At 41.2% G+C, this 19,398-nt stretch overlaps 1 protein-coding gene across 1 annotated transcript; it reads left to right on the top strand.

The window, feature by feature from the left end:
• The first annotated feature begins 1,781 nt into the window (after positions 1-1,781).
• Positions 1,782-15,140, top strand: gnmt (glycine N-methyltransferase). Its single transcript, XM_075447515.1, has 6 exons — positions 1,782-2,137; positions 5,643-5,770; positions 7,785-7,898; positions 8,082-8,224; positions 11,935-12,056; positions 13,242-15,140. The coding sequence occupies exons 1-6, from the start codon at positions 1,929-1,931 to the stop codon at positions 13,411-13,413; spliced, it is 888 nt and encodes a 295-aa protein (XP_075303630.1). The 5' UTR covers positions 1,782-1,928; the 3' UTR covers positions 13,414-15,140.
• Positions 15,141-19,398: the final 4,258 nt, after the last annotated feature.

Genomic DNA, 19,398 nt, shown 5'->3' with positions numbered 1-19,398 from the left:
TAAATCTCCTGCCCGAACCCAAACAGCCAGTGAATAAAAACTAAAATTAAGTTGCAGCACACTTGGGATGCAGTCACATAAGACCACATTAATACTATTATGTTATTCTAATACCACACCACTAACCACAAATAAAACAAATATTATAAACTACCAGTAATCTACTTAATTAGCTGGAAAAACTTCACTAATCACTCAGTTCTCTTCCTTAACAAGTCCAGTGCCTGAGCCTAAATATAAAGAAACTAAATCTGTGAATGAACAAACACGAACAAAAACCAGTGGGTAAAGATTGGTGGACATGTTTAGGTATAAGTAACAAAAGGGAGCTTTAAATATCCTCCTTGGCAGTATTTTTAGTGTTGAAGGTGCTGTAGTAGCACCTTGATAACCACAACACTAAACTTTAAAACAAATAGTGATATCACAATGTTTTCATTGATAAGGAGCAGATTAAGCTCAGGTTTAGTTGTGCCTGAGCCCTAACCTGCTCAGTCATTGTGATTTCTCAATAAGACTTTCTAAATTACTTTAAGCGTGAAGGCTTTGTTGGCTTTCCAAACCCAGCTCAGACTAACACCGCCTCACAGACACCGTGTTGCACTTTACATGCCGACAGGCTTGAGTTTCAGAGTAAACCAGGAACTGGAACTTGTTGCGGGCTGCTGTGTGACCTTTGTGTTCTCCTGAAAATAAAGTGTGTGTGTGTGGACGACTAAAAGAAAGCACACAGTGAAGTTGTAGGTCAGTGTTGATAAAACTGGCAGTTACAAACCTAACCTGGCCAGCACCGGCTGTGGCTGATATAACCTCTTTCAGCCAGTAAATGCAGAATATTTGTGTATCTGATGAGCCAATGGCAGCAGGAGGAGTTCACTGTTTGGAAAAGAGGGTTAAAAAAGGGGCTTTGGTTGCTGTCTAATGGTCTAATGTGACCATTAGACTCTAAACATTCCTTGTGATGCTTCTATTGTATGTTATATTTGCTTTCTTATGTATTTTCTTTCTTGTGTATTTGCCTGCCTCGGGACTACGGATGAAAACTAGCTTTGTAGCTATAATCCGGCATATTTACATTTGTTTTTATCCTGATGTTCATTAATGTGCATTGTCCCTATTCAAATAAATACATTTAAAAAAACAAATGTAACAGACAACCTCATATCAAACATGAAGCTGCTATTCTGTCTTCCAAGCGTTCCTGTACTGGAATATAAGAATATTTTAGAGTGAAAAAGGTCATAAATATGATAGTTAAAACTGAAAAATCCCAATCACTCAGCAAAGTCTTTTTAACGTGTTATAGATTATGTAAACAGGTTGTCAAAGCTGTGAAATGAGATGATGAAATGTTTGAAAGGGCGAGGCTTCTGCACCACGTTTTTCATCTATCATTTATCCTGACCGTAGCCTGGCAGGCACCATCAGCTTCTCCTTAGCCGCATTCACCTGCAAAATCTTAACCTTAAATGATTTCCTACGAACAAGTTAAACGAATATAAGCAGAACTGTTTCATTTATAGATACAATTTATCATAATTGTGCGATTATGGCGTAGTGTGAAACGTAGCCTGCGAGGCTATACACAGAGAAAAATAAACCCTAATTTACAACGTACGGAACGTCTGATGACGCAACATGGAAAAAAAGGCGGTCCCGTCTAGAATCATCCAATTAGAGTGGGCAACCCTGAAATTATCCAATCAGAGAGTAGGCGTCGTTTTTAGCGGAGCGCCATTGGGTTAAAGTTTGTCCCCGTGCGTTACTTGTATAAATAATAACAAGAGCAATCTGAGCTAGCATGTGGAGCGAACACCTGTCAGGGCAGTAGTTCGTCCTTACACACACGTCTAAATAAGAAGTTTAGCTGGATATTTGATCATTTTAGCGGGTTAAGAGAAGACAGCCAGGCAGGTTCCAGCAGCAGCATGTCGGTCGACAGTGTGTTCCGGACCCGATCTCTCGGTGTGGCCGCGGAGGGTCTTCCCGACCAGTACGCCGACGGCAAAGCGGCCAAAGTGTGGGAGCTGTACATCGGAGACACTCAGAGTCGGACGCAGGAGTACAAAAGCTGGCTGGTGTCTCTCCTCAAACAGCAAGGGGTGCGGAGTGTGCTGGATGTAGCCTGCGGAACGGGGTAAATGTCAGGCCGACTGGGCAGGTTCACACCGGGGACCTCCAAGTTTTGTCTCTCTGAGCACCACCAAAGAAATGTGTCAGGTTAATACAAATGCAGGAATATCAGCAAACAGGAATCATACCGATGCTCTAACAATAATGAATTAATAATTAATTTAATTCACGTTCATCGGCTTCGTTATAATTGGATAAAATGTTATATTTCTTTAGTAGTTGTAAGTGTGGAGTTGTGCGACCTGCCAATCAAAATAGAGCTCTAAAACCCCACCTTCCAGGTTTGTGAATGGGTGTGAAAACAAATCAGAACAATGCTGTTTAACTCTTTAAAGAGCTAAGATCAAATATAAAAGCCTGCTGAAGTGAAGTAATTTAAATTCTTTCTGTTGAAATAATTCACAATGAAAAGTACTCACAGAAATGGCTTTATTCAGGGGGGGTTACATAAGGAATTAATCAGGTTATCTTTACAGACTGTGAAGTTACGTTGACTTTCAGGGAATTTCAGTTTGCTGACCCTTCTGACTTGGGACAAAATCCGGATTAGTTCAGAGAATAATGAATGAAAGTGCAGAGTTGACAGCTGCTGCTCAGCCGCTTCCTGCCTCCAGCTCAAGTCTGCATGTCGATTTAAACGGGATTTCATAAAAATGTACATTTTCCTGTAGTTTTTAGATCCACTGAAATGAGAGTGGAGTGTTTTTTGGTGAAACTGAGCAGGTGTTGGGTGGTTTTGACTGGTTCCCTGCAGTCTGTTTATCTGTCCTGATAGTTTATCGGTGCTGTGGGGCAGCATCAAGGCCAATGAGTGAATGTCATTCTCAAACTGCCTCACACTTCAGTGCTTTCCAGTTTCCATTCCTTTTCTTTCTAAAAGCACATTTTACATGCAAATATTGTAAATCTCCGGAGGACAGATGCTGTGTACAAGCCTTTAGTCGCTTTAGGCGTGTTAGTGGAGTAGTAGTCGTGTATCTCTGCCATCTGAGGTGACGTAAAAACGCTCATAGTGAAGTGAGTGAATGACTTATTTTTGCCTGAATGATTCATGGGGCTGAGCTTTCCAGCTGCCAGTGGCAGCTTTCGCAAGATGCTGCAGGTTATGATTTTAGGAGTTTTGGCTGGAATCACCGTGACTTGCAGAAAAAGAGTCACCCTGAGTCACCCTGAGTTTTTTTTTTTCTTTTGAAATGTATTTCACAGTATGTACGTGTTCCAGAACTTATGGCAACAAAAGTGCTTCCTAAGCCTGAAACTCAAAGGTGACACATTATGCCATCTTTTTACAATTTGATTCAATTTTCTGAGGGCTTATTGAGATGTACGAGACAGACTTTGGTCAGAATACCTGTTGGTTTAAGCACAGTGGCTCTATGTCTCAACCTGTTTGGACAAGTCTTTGTTAACAGGCTGGTCTCAGGGTGGAGACTTAGCGAGGCGCTCAACTCCACCCTTTAGGTGAGGTCAGCAGCTACAACAGCTGGACACCTGCTGTGTGATTTAATGCAGAAACACAGACATAATGAAGCTGTTCCTGCAGTCAGACCAGAAACACTCCAGCTCTACATACAGATACAGATTAGCAAACAGTTTGGCAGTGTAGCTGTAAGCTAGCAGCAGATGCTAGCAAACAATTCTTTCTCATCAACAGTGATGGACCAAGCCGGAGATGTACACAGCGTAACTCGTAGTAGTGCATGTGTACCGTTAATTACTGCGTTTAAACACTTTGGATATATTAACCTCATTAAACAGTTGTACTGGGAGACCTCCATCTTTATCAGAAACATGCCGATAATGTAACGTTAGCACAGCGAGAGTGAGGAGAGGACCGGTGTTGTGTTGGAAACACACCTTATCCACACAGCTGCAGGTTGATGAGTTACAGAACGGAACCGTTCAGCTAGAAAGCTTCAGCTGACAAAGTAATGTGGGAACAATAATGTTCATCTTTCAGAAAGGAGCAGCAATAACTCCTTAGAAGCTGGTGTACGTCACCTTCATTAGCTAAGCTGTTAGCGTTAGCTGCTGCTAAAGGAGAAAATAATAGCAATAACTCCTTAGAAGCTGGTGTACGTCACCTTCATTAGCTAAGCTGTTAGCGTTAGCTGCTGCTAAAGGAGAAAATAACAGCAATAACTCCTTAGAAGCTGGTGTACGTCACCTTCATTAGCTAAGCTGTTAGCGTTAGCTGCTGCTAAAGGAGAAAATAACAGCAATAACTCCTTAGAAGCTGGTGTACGTCACCTTCATTAGCTAAGCTGTTAGCGTTAGCTGCTGCTAAAGGAGAAAATAACAGCAATAACTCCTTAGAAGCTGGTGTACGTCACCTTCATTAGCTAAGCTGTTAGCGTTAGCTGCTGCTAAAGGAGAAAATAACAGCAATAACTCCTTAGAAGCTGGTGTACGTCACCTTCATTAGTTAAGCTGTTAGCGTTAGTTGCTGCTAAAGGAGAAAATAACTCAGTAAATAAACCATGAGGAGTTATTTCTCAGACGCTTCCATTTCCCTGCTCTGAAGTTCAGGCTCTGAGAGTTGGAACTGATCCCTCTTTGTGGCTCAGCTTCTTCAGTCCAGCGTTGAACTGGACCAAGTTGTTAAAACAGTGGGATGAAAAGTGGCTGCTGCACATCCACAGTCTTTAGCTAACTCTGCTGGAACATTAGCCTCAGATAGAGTTTATCCACAGTCTGTAGCTAACTCTGCTGGAACATTAGCCTCAGATAGAGTTTATCCACTGGGCTCTGATATCCTCTGAGGCTGCTGCTGGATGGAAGATGCATGCTCCTCAGTGCAACTGACAGCAGAACATTTCCAGCAGAAGCTGGCTTCATCCGGCCAGCAGGGTGGATGGGAGTGGGCGGGGCTTAGCAGAGGAGGCGGAGTCACAAGGAGTGACGTACATTAGAAATGAAAATCAGAACGGCTCGTTAGATGAGGAACTCTCAATCAAAGGGGAACTAAATAAAAACCAGGGTTGTGTTTTTCAGACGCCCTGATATCTGCTCCCAGTAACAGGAAGAAAGGATTTTTTGACAATACGTCACCTTTAAAGTCTTCTACTTGTTAACTTTGTGTTAGTCTCTTATCTGTTTTATATTCTTCTGCGGTTACCCAGTTGTTGTAATGATTGCAGTCTCCTTCAGGCTGCGGTTTGGACTCGGCTCTTCTGCCTCTGCCAGGTTTTTCTCAACCCAAGCTGTCAAATATACCAACCAGCTTTTCTTTTTTACCTGTAAAACCGGTGTCGTTTCCTGTCTGGTGTTCTGACATGCTCACTACTAACTGCTTATAAACCACCGTCAGTCTGAACTAGATGTTGTGACGCAGGTTTGACTCTGAAAGATGGCAGCAAACATCACAAAAAAACACTCCTTTTCATTCACTTTTGTTCAAGAAAGCAACAGAAGCTCCTGGGAAATGCCTGTTTCCATGGTAACACCATATGTTGTTTAGTTTATTCACGGAGTGTTTCTGCGTGTTTTTTTTTTTGTTTTTTTTACAGAGTCGACTCCGTCATGTTGGTGGAGGAGGGCTTTAATATGGTCAGTGTGGACGCCAGCGACAAAATGCTGAAGTATGCACTGAAGGCCAGGTGGGACCGGAGAAAAGAAGCAGCGTTTGATCAGTGGGGTAGGAAATATTCCTCTTCTTCACCTTAAACCGTCACATCTGAAGCTTTTAGCCGTTTGGCATCCGCACACACCTTTGCATTCAAGCTCACTCAGCGGGGTCACATGGCACTGAAAGGATCGGATTATTGGCTAAATTACAATTAGACTGAGCTGAGCAAAGGTAATTATTATTTATTTATTTATTTAATTTTTTTATTTGTATTTATTTAGTCATTTATTATTATTATTATTAGTTAGTAGTAGTATTTTTTATTAGAATTGGTATTATTATTGTTGTTGTTAATATACAATCATTGTAAATATTAATCATTTTTTGAGCTACTTGACTAATTTGAATTTCCCCCATTGGGGGATGAATAAAGTATTTTACTATTCTATCCTATTCTTGGATATATGGCGGTGAATGAATGGGATCAGAGGCACAAAGCGTGTCATACCCCGGTATGATAGGTGGCGCTGTACCCATTCCAGCTGTTGCTAATAGAGCCACTTCCTGTTGACCTCTTCACCACCAACAACAACAACAAACTCGGGCATTGGAGAAAGATGGAGAACGCAGAGCCAGATGAAGCTACGTCCCTCTACATTTGGTCTGTGATGAGCTGCTTGTTGCACAAACTCGATGCCCAACGGAGCATTCTCCATCGCGTTGTTTGTTTCTTTCTGACGGAGACAACAACAGGAATATCGTCTCCTTTGACTTCCGGGTCACGACCCCGGGAAAACATCTGGAGCATGCGCAGAACGCAAAGTCTGATTCACCACGAGCTTCAGCGTCTACAAGCAGGTTTAGAGTGACTTTCAACCCAGTTATCTCGGGGTCTGAATCCCATCCGATCCAATTTATAGTCAGGTTAAAGGATAAGACCGGTTTTTTGACATTGGGCCCTTGATTTCACATTATATCATGATGTTCTACTCACCCCTGCTTGTTGTTGGTAATTTGGAGCTGTTCCGAAGATATTCGCGAGGCGTCCGGCTGCTCTCTTGAGATATTCGGCCATGAAACGGTTTCCTATGGGCAAGCTTATACAGGCACAAACTATGCTGTTTATAATTTATTAATTACTGTACACTAGCACTGATAACGTGGAGGTGCGTCGCTTACTTAAAAAAATCCGGGTTACTAATTTTGAATTTTAGCCGAATGAATAAATAGGCAGCAGGTCTGTGGGCTGCCTGTGGTAGCAGCACGACGATGACGTCAGTAACACCCACTTTACGACAAAAATTCAAAATTACAGTAACCCGGATTTTTTTAAGTAAGCGACGCACCTCCACGTTATCAGTTCTAGTGTACAGTAATTAATAAATTATAAACAGCATAGTTTGTGCCTGTATAAGCTTGCCCATAGGAAACCGTTTCATGGCCGAATATCTCAAGAGAGCAGCCAGACGCCTCTCGAATATCTTCGGAACAGCTCCAAATGACCAACAACAAGCAGGGGTGAGTAGAACATCATGTTATAATGTGAAATCAAGGGCCCAATGTCAAAAAACCGGTCTTATCCTTTAAGGTGTCTAGATGCACTTAATAACTCTGTCTTATTGTAATTTAGCCAATAATCCGATCCTTTCAGTGCCATGTGACCCCACTGAGTGACACTGTCCAAAAGTGTGCCGAACAAAATCTTAGGAACAGATAAACATGTTTAAAATGTTTGAAAAGATGTTCGTGATTTAAAAAAATCTTTTAGAGAATGTGAGGATAAGAACAGATGTTTAGATATCGATGAGACACATTTTAATTATTTTTTTTGAAAGACCTGAACATGTTGAATGTTTAAAAAGATGTTAAAAATGTCTAAAATTATAACGTAGTAAGTAATCCGATCCAATTTCTTGTCCGATTAAGGTGTCTACATGCACTTAATAACTCAATCTGATTGTAATTTAGCCAATAATCCGATCCTTTCAATGCCATGTCATCAGATGAAACGTCAGGTGACCCCGCGGTCTCCTCTCTGACCTCTTTTCTTCTTCTACTTCTTCTTCTTCTTCTTCTTCTTCAGTTATCGAGGAGGCCAACTGGCTGACGCTGTCGGAGGACATTCAGAAACCAGGAAAGGGCTTCGATGCCGTCATCTGCCTCGGCAACTCATTCGCCCACTTACCTGACTTCAAAGGTTTTTTTTATTACGGGCTTAACTTCCTGAGAACAGTGTTATATCTGTGCTTAACAGCATGAAATGTTCAAAAGTGACTTAAAACCAGACTGATGACATTTTCATCCCCGTTGCTTCGTTTAACGCTTGAACGCCGGGTTTGCTTGTGCTCCAGAGGTAACTGTATCCTGTTTCTGCTCGTAGGGGACCAGAGTGACCAACAGTTGGCCCTTCACAACATTGCCAGCATGGTCAGACCCGGCGGGATCCTCATCATCGACCACCGCAACTACGACTACATCCTGGAGACCGGACGGGCGCCGCGAGGCAAAAACATCTACTACAAGGTACGCAGGTATCGATACGCATCTTAAAGGGGAACTCCGGGGCATTTGATGCGTGTTTCCATTGCTAGAGGTTGTCGAATACTAATAGTAGGACACAGAGAGGTGCAAATCTGCGCTCCCTGTGTGGAGATCGCTGTGTCCGCACAGCATGTCACGCGAGGCTAATACGTGGTGGCTAAGGGGCAAGCGCTAACCCTTCCACGTAAAACAACAATTATATTCTCTAGAAAAACTGCGTTCAAGTATTTAAAACATTACAAGAATATTACTGGCCATGTATTGTTGTAATGTTTTAAATACTTGAACGCAGTTTTTCTAGAGAATATAATTGTTTTGTATATGGGATTATTCTCCATCGACTCTTTTGGGCTTTCACATGCGCGAGCCTACAACCAGCCGGTGAGTTACATGCTGTTTATAAAGTTGTTTTGTAACGTCCCCATGCCAGTAATGTGAGAACCATGCATATGGTTTTGATGGTAAGGCTTGTGACTTTATTGTTGGATGGGTTATAAAGTGGTGTGACGTTTCTGCAGTGTGCAAGTTGTTGTTTTACGTGGAAGGGTTAGCGCTTGCCCCTTAGCCACCACGTATTAGCCTCGCGTGACATGCTGTGCAGACAGAGCGATCTTCACACAGGGAGCGCAGATACGCACCTCTCTGTGTCCTACTATCAGTATTCGACAACCCCTAGCAATGGAAACACGCTTCAAATGCCCCGGAGTTCCCCTTTAATATCGAAGCCGTTGCATTCATGGGTTTATAAATCGTCATTTATCGCTCCGACTGATTCATGAAGAAACACCAGAGAAGTTTGTGAACATTAAAGGGATAGTTCGCCTCTTTTGACATGAAGCTGTATGACATCCCATATCAGCAACATCATTTATGAACATCTTCTTACCCCCTGCTGCGTCCTGTGAGCAGAGTTCCAGCCTCGTTTTGGTGTTGACAAAGGTAGTCCGGCTAGTTGGCTGGGGTTTAAAAAATAAAGCGTTTTGCTTCTCAAAACAATATGTGTTCAAAAGAGTAATACATTTGCATCACAAAATCGTTCTCCAGGAAAAAGTCAGTTCAGGACTTCGGTTTCCAGCCCTACATCACAACCTTTTGCTTTAATGTGACATATTATATTCTTATTGAGCTGTATGAGACGGGCTACGTTCCCTGTCATCAAACCTGGAGATCTGCTGTGTGATTTAATGCAGCAAACACAGACATAATGAAGCTGCTCCTCCAGTCAGAAACTCCGCTGTTAAATAAAGACCACCAGTGCCCAAAAAACAGATTATAACAGACCCGTTATCTTGAGAAAACAAGATAACGACTTAAGGAATGAACCCTAAAGAACACAGTTTAAGGATGGCCCGTCTCGGTTTCTGTGTACGTTAGGAACGTCTTTGATGATCATGATGATTCCTCTTATTAAAGTTAACTTATCTCTTAATCTTATTGAACTTATGGTTGGTGCCTTGCATTTTTCATTTTAACACAATATTATTGATCAGATCGATCAGCCAAACAACACAAACATTCGTATTTTAATCTGCTCTCAACTGGCCGACCATCACACGGAGTGAGTCCATCCATCTATACGTCCATACGTACGTCCGTCCATCCGTCTATACGTTTGTGCATCCATCCATTCTTCTGTCCATCCATCCAACCATCCAACCATACGTCCGTCCATCATCTTCCTCATATCTGAGGTCACAGAGCCAACAGGTCCAGCAGGGAAACCCAGACATCCCTCTCCAGCTCCTCCTGGGAGGTGTTCCCGGGCCTGATGGGAAATATAATCCCTCCAGTGAGTTCTGGGTCTTCCCCGGGGGCTTCTCCTCCTGGGGTGTCACAGACTGACTCTTTGGATGCAGTTTCAGTAAAATTAAATCAGAAATGACGGCCGTGTCCTCAAAGCTGACAAAGGTGTGAGACTGTGAGGCTGAATCCAATCCGCTAACTATCAAGCAGTTATAGTTACTTTTGAATGTCTTAAATTCTCCTCAGTTAGCATTTTTATGTGATTTATTTAAGGTCGGAGGGTTTCAGATGCCCGAACATCCTCATTGCATTCACTTCCTGATCCGTTACAGTCAGAATCACGACCAGTGAGCTGCTGCTGTTTTAAAGCAGATCATTAAAATGTTTGTCTCTCCTGCTGTTACCTTTAACTTTTTTACTTTCTGTGAAACACCAAAGAAGAAGAAAACCATCAGCCCGAGCGGCACAGAAAAGCCTCTTTCTAATCTGAACGTTCGGCACAGTCTGGTTCTTCTTTTCTCTGGGATACAGTTTTGTTTACACTGGTTTACTGACAGCAGCTCAGTTTAAGACCCAAATCTCTGCACAGAGCCCGCCGGATATTGTGTGATTCTCACTGACGGCGGTTCAACAGAAGCAGAAGGTTGATGAAAAGTTGGGCTTTCAGATTGTTTTGGCAGGAAAGGAAAACAAACTGCTGCCGTTCCTTTAATATTTGCTTTATTTCTGTTAAATTACACCTGGGTTCAGATGTTTAAAGTGTGGATAAACACTTTTATCATTCACATGGATGTGTGACATGTACTCAAAAATAAGTTCCCCAGTCTTTAATCAAGCCAAAGGAGGAACCATCCAGCTGGACGGCCTAAACCAAAGTTCTGAGCAAACAGTCACGGGTTTTAGAAAATCCACCTCTGATCCCTCTAAACCCAGAGAGTCTGTACGCCACCAAATCAGCTTTAGTTCAGCCACTTCTGATCAGAAGGTAACTGAGCAGAAGTTTTCTGCAGAAGTCTGGATGATGGAGAATGCACCCTAAAATAAGCTTCTTCCCGCACAATTAAACCTCCGTTTAACAGCATTAACAAAGGTTTAGAGCGGGTCGTGTTATTGGAGTCAAACTTCTTTTTTTCGTGTTAAAACATCCAAATATTTTATATAAAGATCCTTTTTATCTTTTAAATGTAAATGTTTGGTTCGGAAATCAGCAAAGCGTTGAGCGGGAAATAAAAAAACATTTATGTTTTTATTTGTTTTTAACGAAAACGGTTAAAGAAACAAAAACATTTGTGTTTTTATTAGTTTTAAACAATAACGGTTAAAGAAACAAAAAAATATGTTATCATTTGTTTTAAACAAAAACGAGAAAACACTGCTGACAAAATACTGATAATTTATGCAGAAATGTCACCCGAGGTGTAAGAAAAAGGTCTCCGGTGAGAAAATATTATAGTTTTAAGAAAGATGTCATAAGTCTGTATTAGAATAAAGATGAAACTTTGCTGCTTTGAAATGACAACAAATAAGATTCTGATCCATATGATAGGATTTTAAAGTAAGATTAGATTTCTGCTACCCCCTCCTGATCAAAATGTGGATCTGATGATTTATGTGATTGTTGTTGATAAAAAAAATATCCAATATTATCATTATTATTATTCGGAGCGCTCCCTCCGGGTCGGGGATGAGTCTCTGCCTCAGGTGGAGGAGTTTAAGGATCTCTGGTGGTTCACCTGGTTAGGATGCCTCCTGGGAGGAGCCCCGGGGCAGATCCAGAACTCTCTGGAGGGATTATACATCCCATCTGGCCTGGGAACGAATAATATTAATAATAATATAGATAATATTGAAAATCAGATCAATAAACTCAGAGAGCATCTGATTATTGTCATTATTAGGGCAGCTGTTTTGTAGAATGATCCATAAGTATGTACGTGTGTGTGTTTCAGAGCGACCTCACTCAGGACATCTCCACCTCGGTGCTGTGGGTCGACAGTAAGCCACACATGATCACTCTGGACTACACCATCCAAGTACCGAAGGCCGTCCACCAAAATCTCCCCGAAGTCAGGTAGGCCGGGTTCGACAGGTCACACACATGGAACCGCTCCTGTATCGTGTTGTAAAGAGACTTTAGACTCTTTAGTGGACCAACACCTGCAGGAAAACTCTTAAACTGGCTCAGTTTGAGTAAAACGCTAAATTATTACACTGTATGTGATTTAATTAGGTTAAAATACTCTGATTTGCAACTTATATTCACTATTTGGTTCACATAATATTGTGTATTAGAATGTGTATATACTGTATATACATATAATGGGGCAGAAATGCTTACAGGAAATGTAAAGAAAACATAAAGTTGTAATGACTTAAATGAGAATAAATGTGCTTTTCTTTTTTTTTATTATTATTATTATTATTATTATTATTATTATTATTATTAGTTAGTAGTAGTATTTTTATTGGAATTGATATTATTATTGTTGTTAATATACAATCATTGTAAATATTAATAATTTTTTTTGAGCTACTTGACTAATTTAAATTTCCCCCATTGGGGGATGAATACAGTATTTTTCTATTCTATTTTCGGATGCAGATATTCACATAGAATAAAACAAAAATATCAATAATATGTCGTTTGATTAGATTTTTTCCAGGTTTCACCATAGAAATAAATGGACTTTGGAAAATAAATATGGGGGACATAACAGAGAAGTAAATACATCTGTAAATAAAATAACTGAATTTAATTTAAAAAGACATAAAATAAATAAATGGATCATTTGGAGGGTATATTTAGATCAGTTTGATGTGAAGGAAATAACAAATAAAACAAAGAAAGAAATTAGATATCTTCCTATTAAAATAATTAATAAAACTGAGAAACAAATTAAATGAATAACATTAACACAAGAAACATTTATTTATTTAATTCTATTCAAATATTTCTGCGTAAATTATTTTTAAACTTTAATTTCATTGGCGTTTAGCCTCATTTAAACTTCTTTATTTTGTCATTTGTATATATTTTGTATCTATTTTGGATTTTGGCAGTTTCGGTCCTCCGTACATTTCGACCGTAAGGTGACACCTGTTGATCTGAATATGTGGGACCATGAAAAACAACTGGGAATATGGGCTTTGAATGAATTATGGACACAGTCTCAACGCAGTTCTGTTATTTAGCGTTTAAACCTGCACCTCACTGAGGAGTCGTGACATTTTCTTGACCTTCGTTTGTTCTCCTCAGTAAATTCCGTCTGTCTTACTATCCTCACCGCCTGGAGAGCTTCAAAGGGCTGCTCAAGGAGGCCTTCAACGGCAAACTGGAGCACAGCGTCTACGGAGATTTCAAGGCGTACGTGCCCGGTCAGAGCCAGGCGCCGTGCTACTTCATCCACGTCTGCAAGAGGACGGCCTAAAGGCCACCACAGAAGAAGAAGAGTACGGTCCTCCAGATTTTAATTCTATTTGAATATGTGTTTAAGATACTTTATCCTGAATCTTCTCCATACAGGTCCTAAAATCACGTGTTTGTCGTGCTGCTTTTTCCTTTGATCGACGGCATCGGTAAACCGAAAGGTCGAGCGCGATGGAAACAAACTAAATAAGAGCAGAAGATATTACTTCAGACAGCAGCACATTTTAATTTTCTCTCCTTTTCCAGACAGAAAAGATGTAAAAAAAAAACAAAACAGTTTTCTCGGTACGATTAATAGATGATATTTGTTCCTACTGTAAGTTGTTCTTTAAATACCTTGTTTTTGTTTTGTAAATGAAGTATTCTAAATGTACTGGACCACTGTTTCTGGTGTTATCCCCGACGAGCCGAGCGCTTCTTTTGCCTTCTACTCGTTTCCTTCTCACACTTTTGAACCTGTTTCTAAACGGTGCTGCACATTCGTTACGTTCCTCGCGATGTAAAACTTGCTTTCGCCACCCGCAATGTCTCCAGATGTGTGTTCTTAGAAAACTAATGTTTTTCAGATTCATCACAAAGGTCTTAAAGACGCAGATGAAACGTTATGCATTTGGTTATGGAAGCCTTTCTTATTTCAAGCTGGAAAAGGAAGTCGAGCTGATTATTATTATTATTATTATTTTTTTTTTTTTTTTTTTATCTTTGACTTATACCCAATGTATTCAAACTAATAATCCCATCTTTTGTTCCACCTCCACCCTCCTCTGATCCCAGACAGCAGCTAGTGAAAACTGTGAATCACCCTGACTACCTAAAGTTCCTGCTTAACCTGCTTAGAGTTTGACTCACAACATAACAGGAAGCCCTTATTAGCCAGTGAAATTACCACCGTACTAAATTCCCGTCAGCTCCGGAGCTACGTGACCTCTGACCTCTTTAAAGCTCGGGAACAAAGAGATTTTTTTTCATTTAAACTTTGTTTTGCTGAAGGCTATCGTCTGCTTTGAAGTGGTATTAATACGTTTACTTTGTGTAGCACAACTGACAGTCTTAAATGTTGTGGTAATCACCACCAAGGAACCAACAACAGCCAACATTAGACAACTAAATCCCTTAATTTTTGAACCAGCTGATTGAAAATACAACACACAGTAAAAATGTAGTCAACCAAAGACATTTCAAACGCAGTTTAGAGATTTTTTTTTTGCTTGAAAAGTATGAAAAACTTTGATGTTATTAAAATATGCTGCGCAGAAGACACTGAGGACTTCCTCAGATAATTAAGTTTACTCGAATAATGAGCAGAACCTGTTGGAAGAATAATTTACTTACATTTCTGTATTTTCCAGATCCAACTGCACTTTGCTTTAATGCCAAATCAAAGATTTAAATTAAAGTTTTTTTTAACTCGAATGAGAACAAAGCTTTTCCACATAGAACCCAAATATTATGACTGTCTGAACAGGACAGAGTGATGCATTTTAATGATGTGCCTCATGCTGAACAAAAACGTACGATACAAGATGGTTTGTGATTACTTTGAGATCAACAGACGTTTCAGAAAGAAGTCAGAACGTATGAATGTTTGAGTGAACTTTATGTAAACAAAAAATAAAGTCTATTGTGTTGCCAATTCTTTTAAGAATAAAGTGTATAAAATTTTATAAAGTTTATCGCCTGTATGATTTATTGAAATTCTTTTGCATGTAATAAAAATATTTAACTACGGAGCTGTGTTGTGTGTCTGTGCACTGCCATAGCAGGTTTATGTTAGCATAATGCTAACGTTAGCATGCTACCAAGCTTTCGGCAGTGCTAATATGCTAATGCTAAGATCTGATGTTGTAGGTGTAAATATAGCGTGCTAACATGCTAAGTGAAGCAAATTAGCTGTAAATACAAAGTATAGCTGAGGTTTTAATAGCTTTGGACATATTTAGCATACACTGAAGCTAGTGGATCCCAATAATACATTTAACACATAAAACTACGAAAGTTAGCAAGATTGGAATATCTTGGCCTTCTTTTTATGCTAAACCGTACGTGCTAAAATTATTTGGCTAAAACGCATTTAGTTGATTGGCTCTAAGTCAGATTTTCTGGGCAGCTTGAATAACTACAGGGTTGATTAAAATCCGTCCAACAGCTGCTAAAACACACGAAAAGACACATATCAGCATCATGGTGGCGATAAAGGAATAATGAAAGTTATCAAGATACAGTTGTGTTACAATGAATTGGACTGTATTTTTGAAGTGCCTTAAGATGACATTTGTTGTGTTCTATAAATAAAACTAAGATAATTAATTCAGCTGATCTCTGATAGTAATCAAGTTGTTTAAATATTTAATTCTGACCAAAGTGTCAGACCAGCTCATCTCTACAGCCATGGTGTTATCACAACTATTGGTAGCTCCTCAACAATATTAGTTGTTACAGTTTTACTTTGAAATATCCCCCAAAAAAAACACGATATGCAGCTTCAATGTTAAAACTAACCAGTTGTAACATAATGGTTAACTATACCAATATAGAAGCGCAATAACAGCAGGAAATTGACAATAAAAAGATGAAAACCGCCTGCTTCTAAATGTCAACAAAACCAAGCAGTGACTGATTGGTTTAAGAGAAAATTAAACAAAGATAGAAAGCCTTATCTATATAATATATGAATATGAATATATTTTATTGTCAGGTGATTCTGAAATAGTGTTTTGCATCACGACAGCTCGATAAAAATAACAAATAGTTGAAAAAATATTCCTCTTATAGACAGTTTAATTATGGTCTTCTTAGGATAATCTGTTGTTTATCATTAGCATTTATCTGAGAAAACATCAGTGGAGCACCTGGGAGCACCTTTCCCTGTTAATTCATATCTCCACCTTGGGGGGGGGGGCACCTGGGAGCACCTGGGGGCACCTGGGGGAGCACCTGGGAGCACCTGGGAGCATCTGGGGGCACCTGGGATCACCTGGGGGCACCTGGGAGCACCTGGGAGCACCTGGGAGCACCTGGGGGCACCTGGGATCACCTGGGAGCACCTGAGGGCACCTGGGATCACCTGGGGGCACCTGGGAGCACCTGGGGGCACCTGGGGGAGCACCTGGGAGCACCTGGGATCACCTGGGGGCACCTGGGAGCACCTGTAGGAGCACCTGGGGGCACCTGGGAGCACCTGGGAGCATCCGGGAGCGCCTGGAGGAGCACCTGGGGGCACCTGGGGGCACCTGGGGGAGCACCTGGGAGCACCTGGGATCACCTGGGGGCACCTGGGAGCACCTGGAGGAGCACCTGGGGGCACCTGGGAGCACCTGGGAGCACCTGGGGGCACCTGGGGGCACCTGGGGGTCCCGGTTAATTCATATCTCCACCTTGTTTAAGGAAGAAATAATTAAGATAAGTTATTGTAGATCTCTACAGATGAAGGTATCCTGACAGGAAACTTCACAAACTGACACGTGCAGGGTCCAGATCATCCAATCAGATCACCATCAGCCCACGTGCCTTTGTGCACCTGTCAAGGTGTGTTTTTTAAATATTTACTTATTTGTCAAAGCCTGTTAGTGGCCTTTGATAAAAGGCCACTAAAAAAAAAAAAAAAAAGCACGACCTGCTTTCTGTTATTGAACGTGACAGTTTACGTGACATCACCTTTTACCTGAGCGCGTGACGTGCGCGGGACCCCGCAGCCACTCAACCGGAGACGAAACGGACGTCATTCGGGCTTGTGAATTCAACAGCCGGTAAGTGCTGCTCAATGCCGGCGTTTTGTTTCTGTTTCCAAGTGTTTCTCTGTCCGCCATTTTTAAAAATGCAGCCAACTGTTTGTCTGTTTAGCTTTACTTTTTAAACCAGAATCTTCTAATTAATTAAGTTTAACTTCGGATGAATGCTTTGATAAAAATGACCCAACAGTTGGAATCTTGTTTGGAGCACCTGTGATGGCATTTCTTAATATTTTTAAGGTTTTAACAAACAAATCAATCAACAGAAGAGTCAAAGGGAACTTTTTCTGCTTTGGGTTATTTTATATTTGATTTAAACTTGTATCTTTATATGTGTTGTTTTGTATTTTTTATTTTTTTTTATAGTATTTCTACATTTACTGAAGAAAAGAATGTGAATACTTTAGATTCTGGTGACATTTAAACATTGTGTAAAGCTGATTATTTATGTAATGTTTACAAAACCTATTCTGGATCAGCACCATATGGTTCTTGTTGTTTAACCTCATCAGACAGTCATGCGGAATGATGAGGTTTACTCTCAGATTGCATGTTATGTTCAGTTTTAACATGGATCCTGATGAGCCAAATGGTTTGTTCCATATAACGGGTCATCCCTCGGTTTCTCAAAGTCACAGCAAACACTAACCACACAGAACCAGTCATTAGCAGCCGGCCAACCTCTTACCAGTCTCAGATTGGTCTGAATTTTGGTGTTTCGGCCACAAACGGACAGCTTGAAGCCTGGCAAGATGGATTTTCTCATCGTCGTGATCTCACGGATCTCATGAGAATCCAGTTAATACAAAGAGCCAAAACTACTTGGAAAAGACAAACAAAACTGAGCCGCAACCTGTTCAGTCTGCTGCAGTTAATACAGACAGCTGAGTCCACACTGAGCCACAAAAACACTTTTATTTGATCATTAATGAACTCGTGTGTAGCTGTTTGCTTTGTGTAATCATACAGTCTCTGGTTGCATAATGATGATGATTGGGTTGAACTGAATTCTTGACCATAAGTTAATAGAAGGTACACGAACCAAAGCAATAATGAATGAGTTTCTTTATCTTCACAGAGATGGACTTTTTGCTTCTTCAGTGAAAGAAATGTTGGGAAACGATTACCGTTACGTAACTCTTCGTGTTCACCTTCCACTTGTAGAACTCAGTATTTTTCTCTGTTTATCAGACTTAACTTTATCGCATCTGTTTGTTGTCTGCGCTTGTCTCGGGTTCAGTTTACTTTACTGAAGCACCAAACATTTAATGCAATGCAATCTACAAAGATACAGTCCAATTCAAGCCAATTACGATGCAATTAATCAAGGCAATTAACTTTAAAATGGGTCCAATTCATACAGAGCCAATTCAAAATCAGTATCCCAGCTAAGGGAACCAACAGATTGCATCAAAACTTCTCTCTAATCCAATCCCCCGTCCTGAGCGTGCACGAGGCGACAGTGGGAAGGAAAAACTCCCTTTTAACAATAAGAAACCTCCAACAGAACCAAAACCAGGAAGGGCGGCCATCTTCCTGGACCAGCTGGGGGCTGAGAGGACAGAAAAGAGGGGACAACAAGCACCGTGACACCAGGTCAGGGACACCTGCTGAGAGAGAGAAACACAAGTTAATGACAACAGTGATGGAGAGGAAAGCGAGCAGAGGGAGGAGAGGTGCATCATGGGAGCTCCCCCAGCAGGCTGGGCCTATAGCAGCATAACTATGGGATGTTTCAGGGTCACCTGAGCCATCCCTAACTATAAGATTTATCAGAAAGGAAAGTTTTAAGCCTGATCATAAAGGTAGAGAGGGGCCTGATAACTGAAGCCAAACTGGCAGCTGGTTCCACAGAGAGGGGCCTGATAACTGAAGGCTCTGCCTCCCAAACTGGCAGCTGGTTCCACAGAGAGGGGCCTGATAACTGAAGGCTCTGCCTCCCAAACTGGCAGCTGGTTCCACAGAGAGGGGCCTGATAACTGAAGGCTCTGCCTCCCAAACTGGCAGCTGGTTCCACAGAGAGGGGCCTGATAACTGAAGGCTCTGCCTCCCAAACTGGCAGCTGGTTCCACAGAGAGGGGCCTGATAACTGAAGGCTCTGCCTCCCAAACTGGCAGCTGGTTCCACAGAGAGGGGCCTGATAACTGAAGGCTCTGCCTCCCAAACTGGCAGCTGGTTCCACAGAGAGGGGCCTGATAACTGAAGGCTCTGCCTCCCAAACTGGCAGCTGGTTCCACAGAGAGGGGCCTGATAACTGA

Source organism: Odontesthes bonariensis, chromosome 17 (genome assembly GCF_027942865.1).
Source record: "Odontesthes bonariensis isolate fOdoBon6 chromosome 17, fOdoBon6.hap1, whole genome shotgun sequence".
Lineage (NCBI taxonomy): Eukaryota > Metazoa > Chordata > Actinopteri > Atheriniformes > Atherinopsidae > Odontesthes > Odontesthes bonariensis.
The sequence above is the reverse complement of the archived record's forward strand: the minus strand, read 5'-3'. Positions and strand labels throughout refer to the sequence as shown.